This window comes from Mesocricetus auratus, unplaced genomic scaffold (genome assembly GCF_017639785.1).
Source record: "Mesocricetus auratus isolate SY011 unplaced genomic scaffold, BCM_Maur_2.0 Super-Scaffold_4256, whole genome shotgun sequence".
NCBI lineage: Eukaryota > Metazoa > Chordata > Mammalia > Rodentia > Cricetidae > Mesocricetus > Mesocricetus auratus.
The window spans coordinates 14,051,357-14,078,035 of NW_024429182.1; the positions used below are offsets into that span (position 1 = coordinate 14,051,357).

The 26,679-nt window shown below is 50.9% G+C and overlaps 1 protein-coding gene across 4 annotated transcripts in view; it reads left to right on the forward strand.

Annotated features, from left to right (window-relative positions):
* Nucleotides 1-26,679, forward strand: part of Sh3pxd2a (SH3 and PX domains 2A) — a 204,255-nt gene that overhangs the window by 35,076 nt on the left and 142,500 nt on the right. For all 4 annotated transcript variants that reach the window (XM_005063487.4, XM_005063488.4, XM_013113282.3 and 1 more), the window contains exon 2: nt 10,056-10,136. In XM_005063487.4, the coding sequence (XP_005063544.1) occupies nt 10,056-10,136 (81 nt within the window). The remainder of the gene's footprint in view (nt 1-10,055; nt 10,137-26,679) is intronic.

The following is a 26,679-nucleotide window of genomic DNA, read 5'->3' on the forward strand; positions in this document are numbered from 1 at the left end:
TGAAAGAATATGTAAGATTAGGAATAGTGATCACAGGCCACGCCAGGCGCCAGCTTCCTAGTGACAGCTACTTGCCTTGTGTCTCCGGTGAAGCTTTGCTGAGCTCAGCAGAGAGGAAGGTGTGAGTGTGTGAGCCTGGGAGGAAGCGGAGAGGCCACGTTCCTGAAGGCTGTGTATGAAGGAGCCCTGACCCCCAGCCTTCCCTGGCCACTGCATTGCCAGGAAGCGGAACCAAGCTGTGTGTGTTAACCTTTGCCTGGCTCTGCAGTGTGACAAAGGCAGGCACGTTGGCAGGATGTGTATGTTGAGGGCGGTGGGCCAGGCTTGGGTGTTGATTAGGGAGCGTGTGGAGCCAGAAGTCCCCTTCCTAACTCTGCTAGAGCTGTGGAGTAGTGGCCAGGCTCCTTGGAACCCAGGCACACAATGCTGTTGATATTTCCAGAGCTCTGGCTCCTCGGTGCCACAGTGTATCTAGCAGACAGCATCCGACAAGATAGCTATGAATGTAGCCTGACACAAAATTTCAGTTTTATTTTGTTTATTTGTTTTACTTTGTTATAAGCTTGCTTAAAACATAAGATCCCCCCCACAGTGTGTGTGTTCATATGTTTTATAACTATCATGTCACACATGGCTGTCATGCATGATCTTTGTTGATGATGGTTTGTTATAATGTCAAGAGATCAGATGCACCAAATAAAGTTTTTCACCTCATATCCATCATAAAGACCCATCATAAAGGGAGCCTGTCTGTCCCCCCCAACCTGGGCACAATGTCAGCCACCTTTTCTGGGTGCCTGGGCATTGCCTAAGATGCCCACTAACCATGTCTGGGTTCTCCCTTGGGCACCTGCTGATTGAGAGCACCTTCCCTGCTTATCTCTGACAGGCTGCTTTGACTGAGCAGTGGTAGGGTTGGGAGAAGACTATACAAAGGCCAACCACGGACGCTCAGGTGCTCTGGAGAAGAAACACCCCAGTGAGACTCATGCCCAGAACTCTGCAAGTCTGAAGTGGATTCCTTTCCAGGACCTGTGCTTTTGGGTGCCCTCAGGATGTTCTAGAGAAAGAGAAAAAATTCTTAAGAGTATAAAAGGCTGGGTGTTGGTGGTTCATGTCTTTAATCTCAGCACTCAGGAGACAGAGGTAGGAGGATCTCTTGTGAGTTCGAGGTTGGGCTGGTCTACAGAGCAAGTTCCAGGACAGCCTCCAAAACAATACAGAGAAACTCTGTCTTGAAAACCAAAAGAAAAAAAAAAAGAGTATAAAAGCCTGTGTCCGGCAGTTAGTGTCAAAGCATGGGAAAGGAAGTCACAATAGAGAGAGTTCACAGTGCCCTGTGCCCTGGGTTCCTCTCACACACGCTCAGGTGATCCTCACAGCAGGGTGGGAGTTAGTTCTTTTTTTTTTTTTTTTTTTTTTTTGGCTTTTTAAGACAGTGTTTTTCTGTATAACACTCTGAAACTCACTTTGTAGACCACGCTGGCCTCAAACATGCAGAGATCCACCTGCCTCTGCCTCCGGAGTGCTGGGATTGAAGATGTGCGCCACCACTGCCCAGCCCATTGCCTTCATTTTGTAGAAAGGGGACGTTCAGGGAGAGTATTTACTTTTCATGGAGCTGATCCAAGGACCCAGTGCTGGGCTCCCTACTCACCAGTGACACAAGCAGCCTTAAAACTGACAGACTAATTGGTCGGTTACCTGCTGAAGGAGAAATTAGCAGGCAAAGTTGCAGGTTGGACCACAGGGTCGATCCTGGTAGCAGAGATCTTGTGTTGTCCCAGGCAATCTGGTGTTATTTAAGGACAAAGTCTTTACCTGAAGGACTCCGAGTCAACGTATCAGAGAGATACTTGGCCATGGATGCTTATTATAGGTCTATTCACAGGAGCTAAGTTACAGAACCACCCTGGGGGTCCAGCAACAGAGGAGTGGGCACGGAAAGTGTGGTTTATATGCACAGTGGGGCATTTTCCACCTGGAAGAAGAGTCAAGCTGATGTAATCTGAAGGAAGATGGGTACGACCGGAGAGGATCGTATGAAGCAAATTATGGCAGCTTCAGAAAGACAAACGTTTTGCACCTTTGTGGTCTCTGGGTTTCATGCATACAGAAATCATGTGACATGGACGTGGAGCGAAACTGGGGTAAGAAAGGACCAACGGGGTGGAAGGGCGAGAAAGGGCCATGTTCTTGAACACAGTTAACCAAAAATGGTAGGTCTCTCTCCATGCACAGACTCCAGAGGAGTTGAAGTGATCCCGTGACTTCCCTGGCCCTAGAAATCAGCCCATTCCGGGAGCAACGCGTTCTTTGTTGTGAGCGTGGCTACAGCCCCAAGGTGGAACTTGTAGTCTGAAGACTGTAGTGTAGATTAGGTACCCCCCACACACGTGGCCCCTTGACTGGGCAACCTTTGAGTAGTGAATACAACTTGTAGTCTGAAGACTGTAGTGTAGATTAGGTACCCCCCCACACACGTGGCCCCTTGACTGGGCAACCTTTGAGTAGTGAATACAACTTGTAGTCTGAAGACTGTAGTGTAGATTAGGTACCCCCCCACACACGTGGCCCCTTGACTGGGCAACCTTTGAGTAGTGAATACAACTTGTAGTCTGAAGACTGTAGTGTAGATTAGGTACCCCCACACACGTGGCCCCTTGACTGGGCAACCTTTGAGTAGTGAATACAACTTGTAGTCTGAAGACTGTAGTGTAGATTAGGTACCCCCACCCACGTGGCCCCTTGACTGGGCAACCTTTGAGTAGTGAATACAACTTGTAGTCTGAAGACTGTAGTGTAGATTAGGTACTCCCCCACGTGGCCCCTTGACTGGGCAACCTTTGAGTAGTGAATACAACTTGTAGTCTGAAGACTGTAGTGTAGATTAGGTACCCCCCACGTGGCCCCTTGACTGGGCAACCTTTGAGTAGTGAATACAACTTGTAGTCTGAAGACTGTAGTGTAGATTAGGTACTCCCCACGTGGCCCCTTGACTGGGCAACCTTTGAGTAGTGAATACAACTTGTAGTCTGAAGACTGTAGTGTAGATTAGGTACCCCCCCACGTGGCCCCTTGACTGGGCAACCTTTGAGTAGTGAATACAACTTGTAGTCTGAAGACTGTAGTGTAGATTAGGTACTCCCCACGTGGCCCCTTGACTGGGCAACCTTTGAGTAGTGAATACAACTTGTAGTCTGAAGACTGTAGTGTAGATTAGGTACCCCCCACGTGGCCCCTTGACTGGGCAATCTTTGAGTAGTGAATACAACTTGTAGTCTGAAGACTGTAGTGTAGATTAGGTACCCCCACACACGTGGCCCCTTGACTGGGCAACCTTTGAGTAGTGAATACAACTTGTAGTCTGAAGACTGTAGTGTAGATTAGGTACTCCCCCACGTGGCCCCTTGACTGGGCAACCTTTGAGTAGTGAATACAACTTGTAGTCTGAAGACTGTAGTGTAGATTAGGTACTCCCCACGTGGCCCCTTGACTGGGCAACCTTTGAGTAGTGAATACAACTTGTAGTCTGAAGACTGTAGTGTAGATTAGGTACCCCCCAACGTGGCCCCTTGACTGGGCAACCTTTGAGTAGTGAATACAACTTGTAGTCTGAAGACTGTAGTGTAGATTAGGTACCCCCCACGTGGCCCCTTGACTGGGCAACCTTTGAGTAGTGAATACAACTTGTAGTCGGAAGACTGTAGTGTAGATTAGGTACCCCCCCAACGTGGCCCCTTGACTGGGCAACCTTTGAGTAGTGAATACAACTTGTAGTCTGAAGACTGTAGTGTAGATTAGGTACCCCCCCACGTGGCCCCTTGACTGGGCAACCTTTGAGTAGTGAATACAACTTGTAGTCTGAAGACTGTAGTGTAGATTAGGTACCCCCCCACGTGGCCCCTTGACTGGGCAACCTTTGAGTAGTGAATACAACTTGTAGTCTGAAGACTGTAGTGTAGATTAGGTACCCCCACACACGTGGCCCCTTGACTGGGCAACCTTTGAGTAGTGAATACAACTTGTAGTCTGAAGACTGTAGTGTAGATTAGTCCCCAACGTGGCCTGACTGGGCAACCTTGAGTAGTGAATACAACTGAGTCTGAAGACTGTGTAGATTAGGTACCCCCACACACGTGGCCCCTTGACTGGGCAACCTTTGAGTAGTGAATACAACTTGTAGTCTGAAGACTGTAGTGTAGATTAGGTACCCCCCCACGTGGCCCCTTGACTGGGCAACCTTTGAGTAGTGAATACAACTTGTAGTCTGAAGACTGTAGTGTAGATTAGGTACCCCCCCCACGTGGCCCCTTGACTGGGCAACCTTTGAGTAGTGAATACAACTTGTAGTCTGAAGACTGTAGTGTAGATTAGGTACCCCCCACACACGTGGCCCCTTGACTGGGCAACCTTTGAGTAGTGAATACAACTTGTAGTCTGAAGACTGTAGTGTAGATTAGGTACTCCCCCCACGTGGCCCCTTGACTGGGCAACCTTTGAGTAGTGAATACAACTTGTAGTCTGAAGACTGTAGTGTAGATTAGGTACCCCCCCACGTGGCCCCTTGACTGGGCAACCTTTGAGTAGTGAATACAACTTGTAGTCTGAAGACTGTAGTGTAGATTAGGTACCCCCCACACGTGGCCCCTTGACTGGGCAACCTTTGAGTAGTGAATACAACTTGTAGTCTGAAGACTGTAGTGTAGATTAGGTACCCCCCCACGTGGCCCCTTGGCTGGGCAACCTTTGAGTAGTGAATACAACTTGCCCGACTATGTGCTTTATTCCTAGCCACCTGATCCCAGAGCTATGTGAGCAGGTGGAGGAATGTTGCTCTTAGGTTTCTATCTGGCCTGGGGCTAGGTTGGCTGGGCAGGGGGCCAAGGAAAACAAGACCTTCCTCAGTAAATTGCAGCCACAATGTGCACCACACAGGCGTGCTCAGGTCCTTGCACAATTCCTAACTCTGCCCCTTGCCCTACTTTCTGTGACAAAAGCAGCGACAGACACTAGCATTACTGACTAAACCCAAGCCACTCTGCGGCTCTTCAGGAATGATTGGGCCGCATCTTTGCAGTCATTCGTTGGGTGCAGATCCCATCCTGGATGCTTCATTTCATTCTCGGTCCTCTGGAGCCGACTTACGAGCGATTGGCAGCAAGGCCTCACAAGTTTACTGACCTACAGGCAAATTCTGAGGAGCTTGGTTCATACAGACAGCAGAGCCCGCTGGGCTCAGGCATGGTCAGGCCATATGTATTGAGCAGACAGCATGACCTCAGAGTGAGAAGTTGAGAGATGAGGTGCCGTGCTGGTTGTCCGTATGACGTGTCCCTTGGTGGGGGGGGGGTCTGACACGGGGGACTCCCCTTTATATGTGAGCTGCAGGGGAAAATGATAGTCTGCCTGGTCCACAGGAAGCTGGGCTGGTTACCGGTCTCTGAGGAGGTTTCCTAGTTGCCTGCCATCTGCCTGAATGACTAGAGACCTTGAAATCGAATCCGTGCATTTTTAAAATCCAGAAGGTTGGGAAACTCCACACAGGAAACATAAGCCCAAGGAACTGTGTTTGGAAGCAGGGTGTTTAATTGCCAACCCTTTCTTGAAGTCCAGCTGCTGGTAACGTTATCTGGCAGCTTCTGAAGTCAGGGGGGCGGGAGGTTTATCTGTGCCGGTAAACAGAGCTGGCTTTCTCCAGTGACCCCTGACCTCTCCCCCTCCGACACCTGCTCTTTCTCCACAGTTTATCTGTAAAGCAGGACAGGCCCCGCAGGGTCTTTAAGAAGCTCTGGCTTTGGGATGAGATGTGCTGGGGTGAGGCTGGAATGCTACACATCCTTTGCTTGTCCGGGGTGATAATCTAGGCTATCTAAGGCTGGGAAGCAAACAGACATCAAGCATCTTGTCAAAAAGAGTCTGTCTTCAGATCTCTGGTCTTATCTATAGGAGGATGCTGGCTGGTTCCAAGGCTGGGGACTTCTGGCATGTCCCAGCAGTTTGGAAAAACTTGGGGGTGGGGACAATGAAGTGGGTGCTGTGAGTGAGATCCAGCTGGGGCTGGCTCTAGAATTCTCTCCTCACTTGGCCATCCTCTATTTGACAGGCCACTGCCTTGAGCCGTAGATTTCCTCTGCAAAGAAAGGTGACATTCTTAACATGTGTGATTCCCTGCATCAACTGCCAGGCCTGCCTGCATCTCCCAACTGCCAGGCCTCGGTGCATCCTTCCAGACGCCAGGCCTGTGATTTATTCTCCCTGGGAGGTGAAAGGGAAGCCACTAATTACCACACAGGAAGGAGCATGGGTGTTAAGCTCCTGTTAAGTCCTTCCTCAGCTTGCTTCACAGGCCCAGGAGAATGGTGGACTTCAATGACCTGCTCTGGTGGGCGTGGCCACATCTGCTCCCTGTCTAGCGACCTGCATCAAGGAGCACTCAGGTGAAAGAGCAGTACGGTGGTTATGACCCTCATGAAAACCCAGCTTCTCTTCCACAGTAGCTGTGAGCTGCTGTGTCCGAGGCTTGCTGGCTTCTGCTACATTCTGAACCCTGGTTTCGCTGTCTGGTCCCCAAGTCGCGTTTTGGTTGGTCTCTGGTTGGTCTCAGTGTGCCTTTGACTGTTGTTCCTCTACAGCAGTGGTTTTCAACCTTCCCGATGACGCGGTCGCCCCTTTATGCAGTTCCTCATGTGGTGACCCCCAACCAAAAAAATCTTTCCCCTGCTACTTCCTAACTGTAATTTTGCTACTGTTATGAATTGTAATGTAAATATCTGACGTGTGGCCCCAATGGGTCGTGACCCACAGGTTGAGAACCACTGCTTTAGGCCCTTTTGCCACACAAAGGTATCCAGACTTTTCCAGCCACTTGAATGAAGCTTTAAAAGATGTTTAATTCTTACCAGGTTATTTGTTTTAAATACCTAGAGATCTAAACTTACATATAGAGAAGTAAGCCTGTGGCTGCCGTTCTCTCCAAGATTCAACTTTAATTACCATTGTAACAGAAGGAGGAGGAAGGCCCTTTAGACAGGGCACAGCCTTCTGGAATGCATGAATGCCCTTGTCATGGAGCTGAGCTCATGGTAAAAAGGACGAGTTTAGCCGGGCGGTGGTGGTGCACGCCTTTAATCCCAGCACTCGGGAGGCAGAGGCAGGAGGATCGCTGTGAGTTCGAGGCCAGGCTGGACCGACAGCCTCCAAAACAATACAGAGAAACCCTGTCTCGTAAAAACAAACAAACAAACAAACAAACAAACAAACAAAAAAGGACGAGCTTAGCCCCATTTCCTCCACTCACCCCGCCCTCCTGTGCCTAGAGTGACTCTCCAGGGCTGCCAGCACCATGTTCTTGGGCTTCACAGTGTCTAGCGTGTATAGTTTCCCCTGCCCCAGGCAACAGGAGAGAATGAATGCAGGATGCTGAGGAGATGGGGAAAAGACTGGGCTTGGGTCAAGCCCTCTGCCGTGTATTGCATTAGCTGCGTGACTTCACTGCTTAGCGTCTCTGAGCCTCACCTTCCTCCTGCACCGTATGGGATTACCACTGAGACAATTAAATAAGATGATACACGTGGATTCTTTATACCATATTGGCATATAGTAATTTACGTAAATTCGAGCTATCATTTCGTCATCTAAAGATTTTGTGATTTATTATATGAGATCAATGTTTACATAAGGCATAATACCCATATACCTATCTGCCTGTGTCAATCCATATATTTATTGTGTTCATTGTTTTCTCAGACAGGGTCTCATGTAGCTCAGGCTGACCTTGAACTCCCTATATGGGTGAAGATGACCTTGAACTCTTGCTTCTCCTGCCTCCACCTCCCAAGTACTAGAGTTATCAGTGCCCACCACTGTACCTGGCTTAAAAAAATATGTTTCACTGCTGAGACTAGAGCCCAAGACTTCAAATATGCTGGACAAATGTGTTACCACTGTGCCCAGTTTATATTTAGTACTAAGCAAGCGGTTTATTTTGAGCTCATATAAGTAGGGCTGGCCTTTTATTTAATGCTTTTTTTAATTAGGACTTCTACTCATCAATACTCCATCTCTGGGTGGTGACATCCCTCCTGATTCCTGGCTTTATGGCCCTTTCCTCAGTTGTCACTCAGAGCACCACCCACGCCATGAAGCTCACTGCCTCAGTTACTTTCCTATTTCTGTGTTAAGACACCATGACCAAGGCACCGTATAAAAGAAAGCATTTAACTGGGCACACGGTTTCAGAGAGTCAGAGTGTATGATGTTGGCGTAGAGAAGGCAGTCAGAGCCACTGCTGAGACATCGCTCCTTCATCGCGGGAAGTGAGACACCCTGGGAGTGGTGTGAGCATCTGAGACCTCAAGGTCCACCCCTGGTGACACACCTTCCCCAACAAGGGTCACACCTCCTGTCTCTCCCAAACAGCTCCACCAAGTGAAGACCAGAGCAATCAAATGTGTGAGCCTATGGCACCTGCCCGTTCTCATGTGAACCTCCACACTGACTCTGTGACGTCACACGGGAGGGGCGAGGAATGGGATTCAGAGAAAGTATCCCTGACTGAGCGCCGGGCTTCATCTGTACTTCTGCTTGCAAGTTCCGGTCTCTCCGGCTGGGGGGCTGCACTATTCTGACCCCAGGGTCTAAATGCTTCTCTTTGCTGAAGTTCCTCCTCCCTTTAGCCCAGGCCCTGGCTTCTCTGACTATGAGGTTTTCACTAGAAGAACCTTACAGATCTATGGTATCTGAATCCTGCACCAGTGGCCCGGGAACCCGAATTTCTACAGCTCTGGAATGGTTCTGTTGGACATTCAGATGTGGGAGCCTTGGAGCCTCTCCAGAGGTCGCCCCCCTTGTGTCCCATTCGTGCCAGGGGAGGTCATAGCCTTGCTGTGGGGTGTGTGTGTGCAGTCTGGGCCCCTGACTGAGGTTTAGCACTGGAATAACAAGCCACATTGTATGGACAAGGAGCTTTCTCTCCTTTCCCAGAGACCCCCTGGACCAGGTAGCCTTCCATGGTGGCCTGAAGCTGCCGTCCTGTGTAGCTTACCAGGAGATATCCTGGGCCTGCTGTGCTCGCCCTGTGAGGCACCCAAGGAGAGGGCTACATGTGTTCCGCTCCGTGTTGTCTATGAAGTCGCTTCTTGCGAAGCCAGACCCGCCAGCTTTCTTGGTGGATGTGGCAAGCCTCAAGCCTTCCTGCGTGCGTTCTTTCTCTGCGAAGGGCAGTGAGCCTTGTTGTCGGGAGGCTGAGTTGAGCCACACATCTCTGAAATGTTTATATCCTGAAGCGTTCAGAGTGAGCGCTGGGCTGTACCAGAGTGACCTGGTTTTGTCTGTGGCCTTGATCTTCCAGTCTCTCAAGCCCAGGTCTGCCCATGTAGAATTTCAAAGTATGAGGCTCGTGGACCTGCGATTTGGGAAGAGCCCTCATAAACGCTCACTCACGCTGAAGTTTGAGGACTAGTGGAAATCAGCTATTTTTTAAAATTTTTATTTTTAAATTTAAATTAGAAACAAGGTTGCTTCACATATCAATTCCAGGTTCCTTTCCCTTTCCCTCCCCTCCTCCCACACCCTCCCACCAACCCCTCCAATATCCCCTCATTTCCCCAGGGAGGGTGAGGCCATCCATGGGGGTGTCCATAGTCTGTCATTTCATCCAGGGCAGGGCCTAGACCCTCCCCGAAATGAGCTATTTTTTAAAAAATGTAATGACCTCAATTTTATGTTCATCTACAAGGCATGTTAGCAAAAATGACATTTAAGACATTTGTTTTAACCCTATACAAAGAGAATCTTCATTATCATTTTAGTGAATGCTTCTTTGGGTATATGGAGTGTGTGCGTGTGTGTGTGTGTGTGTGTGTGTGTGTGTGTGTGTGTTGACATGCGCTGTAGTTAGCGTCCACATAGTACCTGACAGTGAGCCAGGCTCGGGTGACAGACGAGAAAAAGAACAGTCTTGGCTGTGGTACTCCTGCAGCAATATTATTAGACAATGCCCCACCCGCCTTAGAGCCCAGTCTCGCTCACCTGCTCGTCTCTTCTCCCCGCAGGTGTATATTATCAACGTGACCTGGTCTGACTCCACCTCCCAGACCATCTACCGGAGGTACAGCAAGTTCTTTGACCTGCAGGTGAGTTTGCCAGAGCCCGTGGTGGCCTGGGACTCCAATGGGCTCCTGTCTTTTGTGTCCACGTTCTACCAGAGAGCCCTGGAGAGACCTAGGGGCCAGAATCCAGTGTGCCATGGAGGGGTGGATGAGGGAATCCCCATAGCAGCCAGGCTTGTTGCTGTCTTGGCAGCTGCAGGCAGACACTCGAGGCTTTGTTGCTTTCCACAATGGTCCTTCACAGGCATGCTTTGTCGGTCTCCCGTGGCCTTGGGTGGAAGCCACGGGGAGGGCAGAGGGCACTTGTGGTCCTCTGTGCCTGAGCAGACTTATCTGTAAGCATCCATGATGAGACACAAGCCACTGATCATGGCTGGTAAGAAAAACAAACACATGGAAAAGACCTAAAGAAAACAAGCAATTTGTAGATCTGCATGCTGGGCACACCACTGGGTCTGCCTGTCTACCCAGACAAGATGCTTGCACCTAGTTCGTACATGTAGATGGTAAGCGTGTGTCTCTAATTCATATAGTGTGTGTCTCTAATTCATATAGGCTTGTTCCTTCAGCACCACAGTAGTACATAGCCACATAGTACAATTAAACAAAGCCCTTTGGTACTGACTGATTCATTTTAGGGTCTTTGGGTGACAAAGTGTTTTATGCTCACACTGGCTTAGACAAGAATATACGAGAAACTCATGCCCTTGACCAGATGGTGAGAAGGACGCTGGGGCCATGTGTCTTCCACAAAGCCTAAGCTAGGCTCAGCTCCCCCTGACTTGTCTCTGCGTCTCTCCAATACTGTCCTTGGCCCCTGTACTCACACACTGAAGAACTTAGCTGGCAGTAGCTCTTGAGTTTCATATCATACCAACACTGGAGACACTGACTGTCTCCCTGTTCCAAACTGACCGTCTGTCTCCCTGTTTCAAGGATACCTTCTATGGACCAGTCAGAATGCCCATAGGTAGAGGGTATCGGAGCATAGACCTGAGCCCCAGCAGGGTGGGGGGTGGCACTCTTGTGTACCATTGTGAATGGGTGGCACCCTTCCTCTATCTGGAAGGGAAAGGTGAGATACTCTTCCTTAGGATTTGAGTGTGATTCAGATCCACAAGAACACAAAGAAGAGACGTTCGTTCTTAGCCCTTGGCAACCAGCGGCCAGTCCTTCCCTTTCCCCGCTTAGCGGTGGGCCGTCTTGGAGAGGCCGATTCAGGCCTATGTGTTTGTGCTTTATTACCTGCTTTTCTGTCACGACCCTCGTCACTCCACTTATGGGACAAGCCTTTTAAAAAACCAGTTTCCCAGGTAGTGGGTCCTTCGGGGTCAACGGTGTGGGGTTGAATGTGTCCCTGTCTGTGGGAACACATGGGGAGGAAGCACTGTAGCTCCTGCCGCCTGCCTCTTCTCGTCTCCATCCTGAGGTGTCCTTTGGTCTCTCCAGGATACACTGGTGGGCTTTGCCCACACCCCATCAATGGGTACAGTGTGTGTGGACAGGAAATGATATACCCTGAAAGGGCTCATTGATGAGTTGGAAGGAGTCTAGAGGCCTGGGGAACCTTCCAAATCAGAATTTCTATTCTGGTCCCACCCCCTCCCAAGTTATAGAGTCTCACAAGAAAGGAATGCTGCCCTCCCCCCCCGCCCTCCCTCCACCCCCCACCCCTGCTTGAGAACTCACTTCCTCCTATCACTGTTAGAAGGGACACAACATGGAGCAGCTCTGTGGCGTGCTGGCCATGGTCCTGGGATGACTGTGCTTGTGGCCAGGCCTGTCTGAGTGGGTCATCCCCCAGCCCTGCGTGTACAAGTTCTACATCCACATGTTTGGTTAGTTTCAGATCAAAGATACTTGTTTATTATTTGCAGTGGGGCATATGTATGCCACATGTAGAGGGGAACTCGAGGGAGTTGGTTTTCTCTGTCCACTATGTGGGATTGAACTCAGGTCCTCAGGCTTGGCAGCAAGCACATTTACCTGGCCCCAAAGATACTTTTAAGTCAGGCATGGTAGCACATGTCTGTAGAGTGTAGCCTTCCTTGCCATCCGCCTGGGCTCTGCCACAGTTGCAGTCCCCAAATAACACACAGGAGGCGTGTATTAATTATGAAGCTGTTGGCCATTTGCTTGTTTCTTACTGGCTATCTCTGACTTAAGTATTTAACCCATAATTGTTAATCTAAGTATTTCTCTTACCAGAGAAAGGGTCCGGACCTTTTACCCCTATGGCGGCAACATCGTGGCTCTCTGTGTCTCTCTTTTCCAGAATCCTCCTGGACTCCTAGTCCCACCTATCTTGCTTCCATATTGGCCAACAGTGCTTTATTGACATATACACAGGACTTCCCGTCACATATCTATAATGCCAGCTCTTGAGATAAGGAATTCAAGGTCGTCCTCAGCTACATAGTTAGAGGGCAACCTGGGCTACTTGAGACCCCTGCCCATCTCTCTTTAAGGAATTTTTGCTTCCACTCAGTACATGTACAGATTCTTTTGTCATTGTCCCTAAGCAATGCGATGTAGCAGCTATTTGCACAGGATGAGTTCCAGGGGCATCCCTTTTCATCTTTGTGGCATTAATTATTTCCTCATGGTCATTTCTTTCTTATTTATTGGGGTTGCTGGCCTGACAAGATGACTTTGAAGGTAAAGGTAACCTCCACCATGTTTGATGGCTTGGTTCTGTCCCCAACAACCATCGACTGAGCATGCCCATTGGAACGGCTGTCCCAGAGCCCCTCCACAAGCCAGGTTAGACGCCACAGAGGTAGTCAAGATCATTTTAGACGTCAAGGTGGAAACGGGGAAGGCAAGGGCTTTTTCTTCTAAGAGTAGCTTACTTCTCAGCCCTCTGCAAGCAGGAGAGGAACCCACAGGGAGCTGATCAGGGTACGGTCTCATGGCCACATGTGTATGGTTAGTTATAAAGGGTCTGCTTGGGGATGTAGTCAGTTTAAGCAGGAGGCAGACAAGGGGCCACAAATGCCCTTTTAAAGCCATCTTTTCATTTGACACGTCTCCCCTGTGACCTAGCTCCACCGAAGGAGGACAGGAAGGCTTCCGGGCCTTGGCTCCATTGGGGGCTGTTTCACAACCTGGTCTGCCAGGCACTGGGCTGCTGTAATTTCTCTCTGCAAACATCGGCTCATGTGCTGTTGGCCCCTGAGAGGGACCCCTGGCAGTGAGTGCAACTGGGTCAATATTTGATCAGAGCCAGGAAGAGCCCTTGAGCGTCCCCTGAACCCCTTGGAAGGCAATCGAAAGAACTGCCTGGGTCTACTTATTTGCTCTAAGGGCTAAAACTGCTTTGAAGAGCTTTTATATCTGTTCCTTATTCATCTGTCTTTGCACTTTGCACCTGTACACCCAGCACAGGGCCGCACTCAGTTTCCAGGGCTTGAATAGCCTGGTTAATGATGGATGAACAAAGCTATAATCCCCAAATCATTAATATTTAGCTCTGGAATGATGTGCTGGGGGCTCTTATGATATTATTTAGGGGATTCATGGATCACTGCAGTTTTAGAATCAGAGTGTGTCGTCGTGCTCCCCCCCAGCGTGTGCATGAGTGTGGGTGTGTGTGGGTGTGTGTGGTGCATGCACCTGTGTTCAGGTATGCAGAGGCTAGAGGAAGACATTGGGTGTAAGATGTCCTATCCTATCACTTTCCACTGTGTTGCTCTGAGATAAGTCTTTCATTGAACACGTGTGTATGTGTATATGAACACATGTGTGTTCAGGCCAGAAGTTGACATTGAGTGTCTTCCTCATTCCCTCTTCACCTTATTTATTTTGAGACAAAGTCTCTAACTGAAATCTTGACCTTGATGACCCTGCTAGATTGGCTGGCCAGTGAGCCCTAGGAAATGACTGAGTCTAGATGAGAAGCAGCAGGATAGAAGCCTGGGGAGGTGGTTGCTGAGGTGTTTGTGTGTGATATGTATGGTGTGGTGTGTATGTAGTATATGTGATATGTGTGGTGTGTGTATACATGGGTGTGGTGTGTGATATATGGTGTGTGTGATATGTGTGGTGTGTGTATACATGGGTGTGGTGTGTGTGATATATGGTGTGTGTGATATATGGTGTGTGTATACTGGGTGTGGTGTGTGTGATATATGGTGTGTGTGATATGTGTGGTGTGTATACATGTGTGTGGTGTGTGTATACATGTGTGTGGTGTGTGTGATATGTGTGATGTGTGTATACATGTGTGTGGTGTGTGTGATATGTGGTGTGGTGTGTGTGATATGTGTGGTGTGTGTGATATATGGTGTGTGTGATATGTCGTGTGTGTGATATATGGTGTGTGTGATATGTGGTGTGTGTGATATATGGTGTGTGTGATATGTGGTGTGTGTGATATATGGTGTGTGTGATATGTGTGGTGTGTGTGATATGTGTGGTGTGTATACATGTGTGTGGTGTGTGTATACATGTGTGTGGTGTGTGTGATATGTGTGATGTGTGTATACATGGGTGTGGTGTGTGTGATATGTGGTGTGGTGTGTGTGATATGTGTGGTGTGTGTGATATATGGTGTGTGTGATATGTCGTGTGTGTGATATATGGTGTGTGTGATATGTGGTGTGTGTGATATATGGTGTGTGTGATATGTGGTGTGTGTGATATATGGTGTGTGTGATATGTGTGGTGTGTGTGATATGTGTGGTGTGTGATATGTGTGGTGTGTGTATACATGGGTGTGGTGTGTGTATACATGTGTGTGGTGTGTGTGATATATGGTGTGTGTGATATAATGTGTGGTGTGTGTGATATAATGTGTGGTGTGTGTATATGTAAAATGTGCATCAAGTAAGAGAGAGATTATGAAAATAATGATTTCAGTTGCATTACCTCACTTTCCTGAACCATCCTTCTATCCCGTTCCTATGGAATGTAACCACTTAGATCACATTATAACTAACCCCAGGGACCTACCCAAATTATCTTGTCAAACTGGAATCTTGTGTTCACATACTAAAGCCCATGAGCTGAGCGCTGGCGAAGGAAGCCTGTGGCCGCGAAGCTCTGGTCCTGATGAAGCGGTACTGAGTTGGGTAGGGGCACGGTGGGTAGGCCGAGCAGCATCCAGGACTGAGATGATTTGGTTCCAAAAACCAAGCTCCAGCAAGCCTCACTGATTATTTGCCCTCTGATTAGTTCTGGTAACCTCTCTGGGCCCTGTTTTCCTCTCTTAAAATGAAGTCATTACAAAGACCTGCCTCCCAGGATAACAGAATGAAATGATAGATTCCATGTAAAGAAAGTCCTTCAAAGAGCAAGTGTGGGGGTCTTAGAGAGGGAGGCAGAAGCAGCCCTGCAAAGCTTAACTCTGGGAGGAAATAGCCAGGGATGTCCTCACCACCTGGGGGTGTAGGCTTCTTCCTGTGCCCTTAAGATGGATTTCACTTTGACCAGATAATGTGGTCTGATCTTACATTGAGAGGCAGGTCAGGGTGTGAAGGATTCCCTAGAGAAACACTCTTATCTCCAAAGTTTAATTACAAACCCACTTCCTCCCAGCCTCGCTGTAAGGAAAACACTGTTGTTGTTGTTTTACAGTAGTTATTGGTCCACAGCTTTTCCTTTCCCTTGGAGAGAGGCATTGGGGGGGTGGCGTGGGGGGGGGCAGAGGGTTTAGAGGATTTCTCTGGTTCCTGGCAGTTCCCTTCTACTGGGAGCTGGCTGCAGTTTCCTGTGACTCTGGGGCCCTAAGTGAACTCTAGCCTATCTCTTTCTGCTGGCAGGTCCTGCCTGGGGGAGACTGTAGGGCGGAGGGATGGCTGTGGGGGAATGGGAGGAGAGGAAGGCCCTGAGTGACATGGTCCCCGCAGGTCAGCTCAAGGTGGAGCGCTTACCACTGAGTTTTTGCCTTTGAGTTACTGTGGTCTGCCGGAGGTCTTGAAAAAAAGCTGAGCGTCCCACCCCATCCCAGGTACGTGAGGCTCGCAGCTCCCTGTGCGTGTAGGAACACCCTTATACAGGTGGGGCTTCTCAGGTCCAGAGGGGCTTAGAACCTGACTTGGAACCCATGGAAAGGGTGCAGCAGGAGAGGGCAGTGTAGGAGCGGGTTCTTACGCATCTGTGAGAAGGGGAAATAAGACCTAGAAGATGGCTGAGGCTTGAGAACCACGTCCAGAGTCATGCTCTCGGGAGAACTTTCTGGCCAGGCTAAGTCTCTGGGTGCAAAGAGCCTAAGGGTGCCTCTGAGACATCCCAGAGTTGTGCAGCTGTCCCTGCACCTAGGCGTCTCCATAGAAACCAGTGAGCTCCTCTTTGGAGGCCTGTGCATGCTGGATCTAGGTACCCACCTCTTAGGTGCAGGGAGTTCAGCCATATCCTGTTTCTGCCAGATGCCAGGTCCAATCAGATCAGCGTCTCTGCTGTGCCTTGGGAAATCCAAAACCATTTCTGCCCTTTGTTGCTCCCTTGGCTCTTGCTTGGGGTCAGGCTGGAATTACTAACTCACGTTCAGGAAGTTTTCTTAGGCAGGAAAATCGTAACAGAAATTATAGCGTCTTTCGTCTTCCAGGATCAGCATAGGCTGTTCACTGGGTTTAAACTTCTAGGGGAAGTTTTGTGAGTGAGGACACTCGGGAATGGGTGCTGCCTGCACCCCAAGTCCTTCAGGGCTGCAGAGGCTGTTTCTCAGCTGAAGACATTATCTACGTGTGACTATCCCACTGTGACCGGCACCTAGTTTTCATAGAACTGGTATTAACCGTGGTCACTAAGGAATGGGAAGAACTGTGCTTTGTAGTTAGAGGCCTTTAGAGATAAAGAAAGGGTTATAAGTAGCTGGCACTCGAGTTACATGCACACATTGTCCTAACATGCCCACAACAGACAGCGTTCATTGATCACACATTCTTCCTTACCTAGTCTGTGACAGACATTGTCACTCCATCATGAGCCAGTACATCTCAGAATCTCTAAAAGGACAAAGCCAGGTGTCTTCAGGATGTCACTCCCCGTCACTTAGCAAAGGACCTTCCAGGTAAACCTGATTGGCCGCCGTCTGCTCCATCTCCACACCCTTATTTGGTAAATGAAGAAAGTAGACCCCATGGCTGACTTTGAACTTGTCCAAAAATCATAGCACCAGGGGTCTGGGAAGGCAGCTCAGTGGCTAAAGAACTTGTTCTGCCAGTGCTCTAATACCCAGAAACCCACGTCAAGCAAGTTAGCATAGCTGCTCACCTGTAATTACAGCCTTGGAGAGCAGAGAAAGGATCCCCAGAGCAAGCTGGTTAGCAGGACTAGCAAGCTCTGAGTTTGAGAGACCCTGCCTCGTTGAATAAAATGGAAAAGCTAGCATCAACCTCGTGTTCACATGTGTTCACATCCACACATATTCGTGCCTACGCACATGATATATACACACGTGGAAAAATAGAAAAAATATAAATAAAAAAACAAAACAAAAAACCTTCCCCAAATTGGCACCAGTTGCCAATTAGACTTGTCCCAGCTTCTAGTTCATTCCAGTTGGGATATTTCTTATATCAGTGAGGAGGGCAGGACTCCTGGTGCCTCACCATCGGTGCTGATAAGGCTGCTAGTGGTGGAGGTGGCGGTGGGGAGTCCATTCCCTTGACTGTGCCAGGAGCCGAACTCTCGCGAGCTTCTAGGAAGGCCTTCCAGAGCGGTCTCTCTCTCGTGGGCTCCACTGCTGCCTGGCACTGGGCACGCATCACCTCCCTCTTATTGAATAACAAACCCAGCTCCACCGAGAGCCATGCCCGTCTGAGTCAGCGCACACCACCTGTGCCTGCTTGGAGCCGCACACCTTGTTTTCCTGGTGTAAGGTGTCATGCTGGGGTGTGTGGGTGTCACGTCAGGGAGGCCTTGGAATGCAGTTGCCGCCCCATGCAGCTCCCTCCTCGGTTCAGGCGCAGGGTTGACCTAGAAAATTCAGTTGGTCTCCACTGGGCCCCACCCACCCCTCTTTGGAGGAGAGTTGGTGAAGAAGGGCATAAGCAGAGAGAGCACACCTCCGGGCTGGAGGATGAAGGGAAGGAAGCTCTTTGGTGGTAGCCAGGTGAGTGAGTGAGTGTGTGTGTGTGTGTGTGTGAGTGTGTGTGAGTGTGTGTGTGAGTGAGTGTGTGTGAACCCTTAAGTTTCATCTGTGATCAGTTCACTCCCATCCTGCCAGAGGACATTTCATATTTCTCCTGATACCTCCTGAGGAGTGCCCGTTGAATGCCTGGCACTCTGTGACACTGAGGACTCCAGGAGAAGAGGCAGGCTGACAGCCCTGGTTTAAGTGGGAGCCATCGGCTAGTGGCAAGATCCGAGAATGGTAGGAGTGTTGCCATGGTGAGGACCCACAGTGTAGACTGCCCACGTGGGCCTGCGTGCTGGGACATCCATCCCATCCTTGCAGGCTGCTTCCTGCTGGAGGCCCAGAGACCTTGACATCACGTGCTTACCGGCTCCAGATGAGGGCAACAGTTGGCTTTGACTCTCATGGGACTATGCATATGGGACAGCTAGGATATGGGATGGCAGCTTGAGTCGTGGGCCTTGCTAGGGGGAGAAAGGTTGGTTTGTCTTTCTGAGACATGTAAACCACATCAACTCCACTCCTCATCAACCAGCCTGCAGCCGGGCGACTTTAGGCTCTGCAGTCCCTGGACCCAAGGGTTAGGGTTAGGGGCAAGTGGGACTGTGGTAGGAGTTATGGAAGAACTAAGCTGCCTCTGTTGTGGCCTGCGTTTAGCTGGGGCCAGGGACCTCCTCAGAGACCCACTACTGCTGGATGACATTCGGGTGGCTGAGGGCTTGTGCGATTCCTGATGCCACATCCCTGATGTCCAGAGTGGGATGGCAGAAGCCCAGACGGTGCCAGGCAGATTTACTTGGCTCCGGGCCTCTTCCCAACCCCTTACTGCTTGTTGACTCTAGGCCTAGGAACTCCCTGCAGTTGTGTCTACAGGTTGTCTCTTCAGAGCCTGACTCTGTGGCTATGAAATGTTTTAAGGGACAAAGCACAGGAGACCCTCCCCACCAAGCTTGGGGCAGCCAGCGAGCATTCCTATTATGGGATGTGGATGTAGACTATCTGGGGAATGAAGGAACTCCAGGTTTCTGCAAGTGCCTGTCCAGCTGGACTCGGGGAACAGTTTCCAACAGAAGGGTCTTGGACATCTCTGGAGCTTTGATGAGCGAATGTTCCTGGGTTGACCAAGGGACAGCTTTCAAAGCAGCTAAGGCCTGGCTCTGTCTGCTAATTCATCTGTTGCCTGGCAGAACAGAGTGGCCAGTTCAGCCTTGCTGGAATGCTGGAGGATGGGGGAAGTGGTAAGGGGGGTCTGGAGGCTAAATGGATGACATTCAGATATACAAAAGAAAAAAAGAAAAAGTCAAACAGGAAGCATGTGGCTGGTGTCTGGGCTGGCGGGGAGATGTTGCAGAGGTGGCTCTGTGTGTGACAAACTGGCCATTCTTCCCACTGTGTCTCCCAAGGGCACCTCTGTGAAGGCCAGCCTGTCTCCCTCCGCAGTGAGACAGGCTTCTTTTGTCTTGGGTTTCCTAGTGCATTACTTCTCAACGTAGGGCCATAGGAAGAGGGCTCCCCAGGGGAAGGGTGGGGAGAGCCCCCTGTGTGTGTTCAGTGGACGCTGTCTCTTCACACTTCTTCCTCCTGGGTTGTTCACTAGAAGCGCAACGAAAGCAGAGGGCCTGGGCCAGAGGCCACAGTTCTAAGAAACCCGTGTGGGGGCTCAATCTGTGGATTGCATCTATTGTATCATCAGTTCTTAGTGCATACTGGGAAAGGGCCGATGCCTTCAGCAGATCCTTCTTCCTCTCCCGGGGGAAAATAACTACCTACCACCATCTCTTGGCCATGCTCTCTCTGTCTGTCGTACAACAGGCTAATGGTGGCCTCTCCCTCCTCTCCCTCTTCTGGCCTGACAGGGGCATCTGCATCTCACCAACCTACTCCATTGACTAACATCTGCCCTCCCTAGCTGGGGCTGGTCATGGTGTCTGGGTCAGGCTGAGGAGTGGAGGCCGGGCTATCGGCTGCCTGGAGGTAATGGCTGTCCAGGTGGTGACCTCTGTGGGTGACCCTTCTAAGTGTCCTACCTTGTGATACTTGTACATCTGCCGTCCCGTGTTCCAAACCCAGCTGCTCTCTGAACCTTTCCCCATGTTCTCCCCTCACCCAGCCCCACCCCTTCCTCCTCATCCCTTCTCCCTCTCTCCGTCCCTGAGCCGTCGTCTCCCGCCGGAAGACTGCCTCTTGTGTCTTGAGGGCACAGCCTTCTCCCCAGGTCTCCCTGCATTCTAGACACATCCCCGTACTACAGACAGCTTTTCCTCTCTTGCGTATTTTTGACCACGAAGATTTCCAATCCCATCCAGGGCTCCATAGTGAGACCCTGATGCAGAACCCTGTTTTCAGGCTGGTAGAGTATCCAGGCAGCAGCGGACCTCTTGTCTAGAGCTAACGCATGTTGCATTGTGCTGTGTTGTTTAGTTCTTTTGGGGGTGCAGAGAGAATATCTGTTGAGTGACTTAGATTCCTCCTGCATTAGGCGGGTACAGTGCTTGGAAGTTGTACTGCAGGTACACTGTTGTGTCACTAAGGTCTGGGGTCCACACAGGCCTGATGGCAGGTGCCAGAGATCTCACTGCAACCGTCACAATTTCCCTTGTCCTCTGTCTCCTCCCACACCTCACCCTAAGTGGACAGCCGCTCCTACCACTGGGTCAACCACAAGGCAGGGCAGCTACCTGCCTGGGGGGACCCCTAGCCATCCTGCAGGGTGGGCTGGAAGGCACCCAGATGTTCAGGGGCATTTTCCCTGTGGTGTTTCCCTGTTCCCTGGCAGACACACTTTTCCCTACAGGACTGCCTCTGAGCAGAGCCCAGCTGGGAAGGCAGGTGGGCGGGCGGGAGGGCGTGGCTCTTTGCGTGGGCTGCTTTACAAGGCTTCCCCGGGCAACTCACCCAGCTTTTATTTCCTCTCTGGGCTTTCTCTTTCCCCATCGGGGTCCACTTTCCCCCTACTTCTCCCAGTGTGGAGAGACTGCAGAAGCCCTTGCCTGAAGGAGATTCCTGAGGACAATAACAGAAGACTCCCGTGGGCTGAGATCAACCTTGGTTACCAGGGAGGAAATCATCAAAGCCAGTGTCAGCACAGCTTTGGAGCCATCAGGCCAGCTGTTAGGAGCCCCTGAGGTATGACAAGAGAGTCAAGATGGAATCTCACAAGCCTGGCTGGACATCATGGGTCCAACACAAAGAGAGCTGGTTCTCCCTCTCAGACCTCCCTCAGAACAGCTGTGCGGCTCTGACCTCCCAGCTCCCCACTGGGCAGCTTCAGGCTATCTGCCAATCATGGTTCTCCCTTTCAGACAGAAGCCATGGTCCTGTACATACGCATCCTGAAAGACCTGCTGTCTTTTCAGAATGAAGTCTAAACTCCTGCCTGACCCCATGTGAGGGTTTGTGTGCCCTTCCAGACAGATCTGCTTCCTGTACTGTCTCCGGTACACACCGCACACCCACCACTGCCACCTCAGAGCCTGCCCCCCCCATTCTGTCTTCTCCAGGACTCCCTTCCCACATCTTTAAGAGTGGACCCCTGAGCACTTAGGCCCCGAGTCACGTAACCGCCAGCAAGACCTCCTTTGACCACGTCAACCTACCTTGTCTTCAAATCCCTTGTCTTAGTCTGTCATCTTATCAGCCATTTGTTTAATCTCACCTTCCTTACAAAACAACGAGAGCCTTAGGAGAAGAAACAGCTCAATAGTTTCTGTTTTCCCAGTCACTAGAGCAGGGGAATCGTTGTGAATGAATTCCAGCGAGCACTGGGTGTGGAAAATGGTGAGGGGCTGCTCCTCCACTTCAAAGGCCGATGTGCTCAGCTTCCACTCCCTTGGGCAGCCCTTATCTCCGCCAACAGCCTGGTCTGCCATTGAGCGTCACTTGCTAAGGACCTGATGGAGCCAGTTCTCAGCTGTGCTCGAACCACTCCGTGTCCTCGTTCAAATATAGGCTTAGGTGTGACACTGCATTTCTGCCAAGCTCTTAGCTGATGTCTACACTGATGGTCTCAGGATTGCACCTGAGTTGCAGCACTGAGGGCCTAGGTCACTGAAGGACCAATCGGAAGACCCTCTTCTCTGTTCTCTTTCTGTTTCTTCTTTCTGCTCAAGTGTGATCTTTGGGCAGAACTGTTTGGTCCTAGCCTACGGTGACCAGGAAGGAACTGGACCTGGTGTGTTCGGGCACTTTGAGAGGAATGTGCTCGGGCACCTCTGGAAGCTTCCTGGGGTGACGTGGACTGCCTTGGAGAAACGGCAAGCTTGAAAGGTCTCACACACACATCAGGAGCGAGTGTTGGTGCCTGGCTGGGGAGGAGGCAGCCCCTCCCTGCACTTCAGCTTTGTGTCTCAGAGTGCTTGCTACAGACTTGTAGAACCAGGCTCTCCAGCTGCGGCTCTTCACTTTTGGAGGCAGGGCTGGCAGGAGCTAGGACAAGGATGGCGGCCTTGTGCAGAAGTCCCGGTACGGGGGCTGTACTGCCTGAGTGTGTGGGTGCAGATCACTTATAGGAGGACTCTGCATTTTGTAGTCTTCCCCCTTTCAGTTTGGTTCAGGAGACCTCGACTAAACGTGGGTTAGGATAATCCAACTACTGTCTAACCAACTCTCAGGGGCATAACATAAGAAACACTCATTTTCTGTTCATGTCCAGGGCCAGGTGGCAGGCAGGTTCAGCTCCAGGCAGCCATTCAGGAGCTTGGACTCAGCCATGTGCAGACCCCCTCTCCAGGGGTCTGTATCCGGCTGAAGTTACTGAAGAGACCGTGGAGGATTGCAGGGAGAGTTTACAGGTTGTGCCCGTGGGGGTGAGGGTGGATCTCACTCCCGCTCGAGTTTCAGGCACACGGCTGTACCGCAAGGAACGGTGGGTTAGATGTGTCCAGTTGTGTTTTGGCCACTGTGGTGGACGGCGGGACTTTCAATGCCCAGATTCGCTTCTAGACACTTACAGGCATCGACAGGGCGTGTGAACAGATCATCTGACAGAAGTGAAGCTCTAGGCCGATCTGCAGAAGCCACCTGCAGAGTGGGGAGTGTGGGACAATGTGCTGACGGGACCGCAGACAGCGGTGCAGTGTGGGCAGTCATGTGAGGCAGCGGGACGCAAGACCGCACACGCCAGTGGTGCAGAGGTATGGAACACGCGGGTCCCCCGTGGGCCGCAGAGAGCCAGCCAGCGAGGGTGTGGAGCCCAGGGCAGCAGCGTTCAGAGCCGCCATTTACTTGGCACCGTGATTACTGGGATGTTAGTGGTATTCATGTGGTTGTGAACTCTGTAGTGGGACAAAGGGGAGCATTGGGGAGGTGACGTCCCCAAGTTCCCGGTTCAGACGGTAACCCTGGCAAGAACTCAGATGGCCTTTGTGTCCTTTGCTGGGCTCCCTTGTCTGTGCAGATGGTAATAGTAGCTTTGCCTGAACCCTGTTCTACAACCCCAGTGCTTTTTTTTTAAAGATTTATTTATTATGTATACATGTTCTACTTGCATATTTGGCTGCACACCATAAGAAGGCGCCATATCTCATTACAGATGGTTGTGAGCCACCATGTGGTTGCTGGGAATTGAACTCAGGACCTCTGGAAGAGCAGCCAGTGCTCTTGACCTCTGAGCCATCTCCAGCCCAATCCCAGTGCTTTTGCTGCCTAGAATTGCTTGCCTGGGTCTGACCCACACTCAGCTGCTTCCCAGCCCCAGGCAAGGAGACTCGAACTCCTGGGTAGCTAAGACTCTCACTTCAAGGGGAGGCCGGTAAGGAGCTGGGCTCTGCCCATTCCATCCATGCCTTCTCTTCAGCCTCATCTTTTGTTTTTCCTTTTGCACCAGACATTTGCGAGGCAAAGAACTTTAAAGCCTGGAAAGACCTCAACCCATTTAGAACAGAGTTGGGCATGGTGCCACGCACTTTTAACCCCAGCACTCTTGAGGCAGGAGCAGGTGGATCTCTGTGAGTTCAAGGCCAGCCTGGTGTACGGAGTGAGTTCTAGGATAGCCAGGACTATATAGTGAGACCTTGTCTCAAAACACACACAGAGAGAGAGAGAGAGAGAGAGAGAGAGAGAGAGAGAGAGAGAGAGAGAGAGAGAGAGAGAGAGAGAGAAGAAAATAGAACCGCATAACAATAGGGGAAAGACCACTCCGAGTACAGAAAGAAGGGAGGGAAGGGAGGAGTTAGCTTGTCATTCACACATATCCTGCTTGACCTCTCTTTCCATCAGGAGAGCACGTTAGAGACCAGACCAGAATCTCAGCAGTTTGGCCCTAAAGGTCTGCCTCCACCTCATCTCTGTTCTCTGTCCCAGCCTTTGGGCAGAATTTGATCCCAGGGGACCCGGGCAGTTTGGGAACTGCAATCTTAGCTGTGTGGAAGGTTCTCTTCCCTTCTCCTCACATCAGGGCCTCTTCCGTATTTTTTCCCTTAGATGTTCTGGAAGGTTTGTGTAGGAGAGGGAAGTGCTGACAACTTTGGGGATAGTTTAGAAATCTTCGGAGGAGGGGCTGGAGAGATGCTCAGTGATTAAGAGCACTGGTTACTCCTCCAGAAGACCTGGGTTCAATTCCCAGCACCCACATGGCAGCTCACACCTGTCTGTAACTCCAGTTCCAGGAGATCTCACACCCTCATACAGATGTAAATTAATGTGAATAAAATAAAAAATAAAATAATTTTAAAAGAGAAATCTTGGGGGGTCTCTGGAGGCTAAGGGACCGCAGACCTCTGGGAGGAAGCTGGGTGATGGCAGCCAGACTTCGTCCCCGGGTGGTTTTGTCAGCACGCTGGCCGACCTGGCAGTAGCAGCACTCGGGCCGTCTGCTCCCCTCCTCAGATGTTCCATCTTTCCAGAATTCTACTTCCAGTGTCCTCCTCCTCCTCCTCCTCCTCCTCCTCCTCCGCTCAGCATCCCCAGGGACCCCATGTTGCCTAGAGCAGGAAGTCCAGTTTCCTCCTCTCAGATGCAGCCCCGTCCTCCTGAGAGTCAGGATCCTCCAGCCCCAGCCTCCTTCCTAGGCGTGATGGAGGAAGAGCCAGGAGTGCCGGCACCAACTCAGTCGCCTTGGGAGAAGGATGAGGGTGCCCTGTTCCCCGGGGGGGGGGGGGGGATAAGCCACATCTCACGGTGTGCGTGGCCTGCTCACTTCCCCAGAGCCAGGCTGGAAGCTGGCTGGACCCACACCTGTGTCTGGCACGGTTGCCACCGGCTCTCCTAGTGCTCTGCTCCCCTGGCATTACGCCTACTCCCCCGCTTGGCCAAAGAGAGCTGACGTCGCATGGGGACTAACATGGGTCGAAGCTGAGTGTTAGGATGCAAAGGCTGCCAGGTCACCGAGGGTGGACCCTATAGGCCTTTCAGCCTTTGACAGTGAGGATGGCTGGGCGTGGCGGATTCCACCCAGCTTTCCTGAAAGGTAAAAGGCGTCAGGACAGCCCAAGGTATCAAAGGGGCGACAGTAAGCCAAATCTCCCCTTACCTGTACCATCTCACTTAACCCCCGCACCAGCTCTGGGGGCTGTTTTACTCAAAGATGATGCGCCGGCTAGCTTTATGTCAAGTTGACAGAAGCCAGAGTCATCAGAGAACAGGCAGCCTCAGATGAGGAAATGCCCCCGTAAAAGCAGGCTGTAGGCAAGCCCGTAGGGCATTTGTTAAATTGCTGATTGGTGGGAGAGGACCCAGCCCGTGGTGGGTGGGGCCGTCCCTGGGCTGGTGGTCCTGGGTTCCATAAGAAAGCAGGCAGAACAAGCCGTGAGGAACAAGCCAGTAGGCAGCTCCCCTCCATGGCCTCTGCATCAGCTCCTGCCTCCAGGATCCTGCCCTCACTGCCTTTTATAATGAACCTTGATTAGGAACTGTGAGTGAAATAAACCCTTTTTCCCCCCAAGTTATTTTTGGTCTTAGTGTTTCATCATGGCAGCAGTAACCCTAACTAAGACCGACGAGAAGACAGGACATAGGCTAAGTGCCCTAGCCACTGCCATGCAGGAACTGAGACTTCCGTGTGACTGAAGTGTCCCGTGACTGACTAAAGTACCATGGCTGCTAAAGCAGCGTGGAGAGGGCCCTGCACGTTGCATGCGTCCCAGGAAAGGGACAGAATAATGTGCCCGTGCTTTCTTCAGTGTTTTTGCTCCACCCGTGGATACGGACACGACAACTGTTTCACCAGTGGGGTCACTGATGCCCAGAGACGGTTGCCCAGTTCAGCAAGTCCTTGGCAGACTGGGACTAGAACCCTCCACTTGACTCTGGCCCAGTGTCCTTTCTCTTGCACGTATGTAGACTAAGCCCATGGCGTAGATAAGGGGAAGGCTGGGGTGACCAGCCTGCTTGGGTACCTTCCAGGCACCTGAGAGACCGCTCACCGGTCTGGAAGTAGCTGCGACAGTACTGTCAGCATGTCACCGAATTTCCTCCCTCTCTGCGAGTCTCTCAGCAGGTGGTAGGCAATTGGCTCAGCCTCTACCATGTTAAATGTAACACATGTCCTGG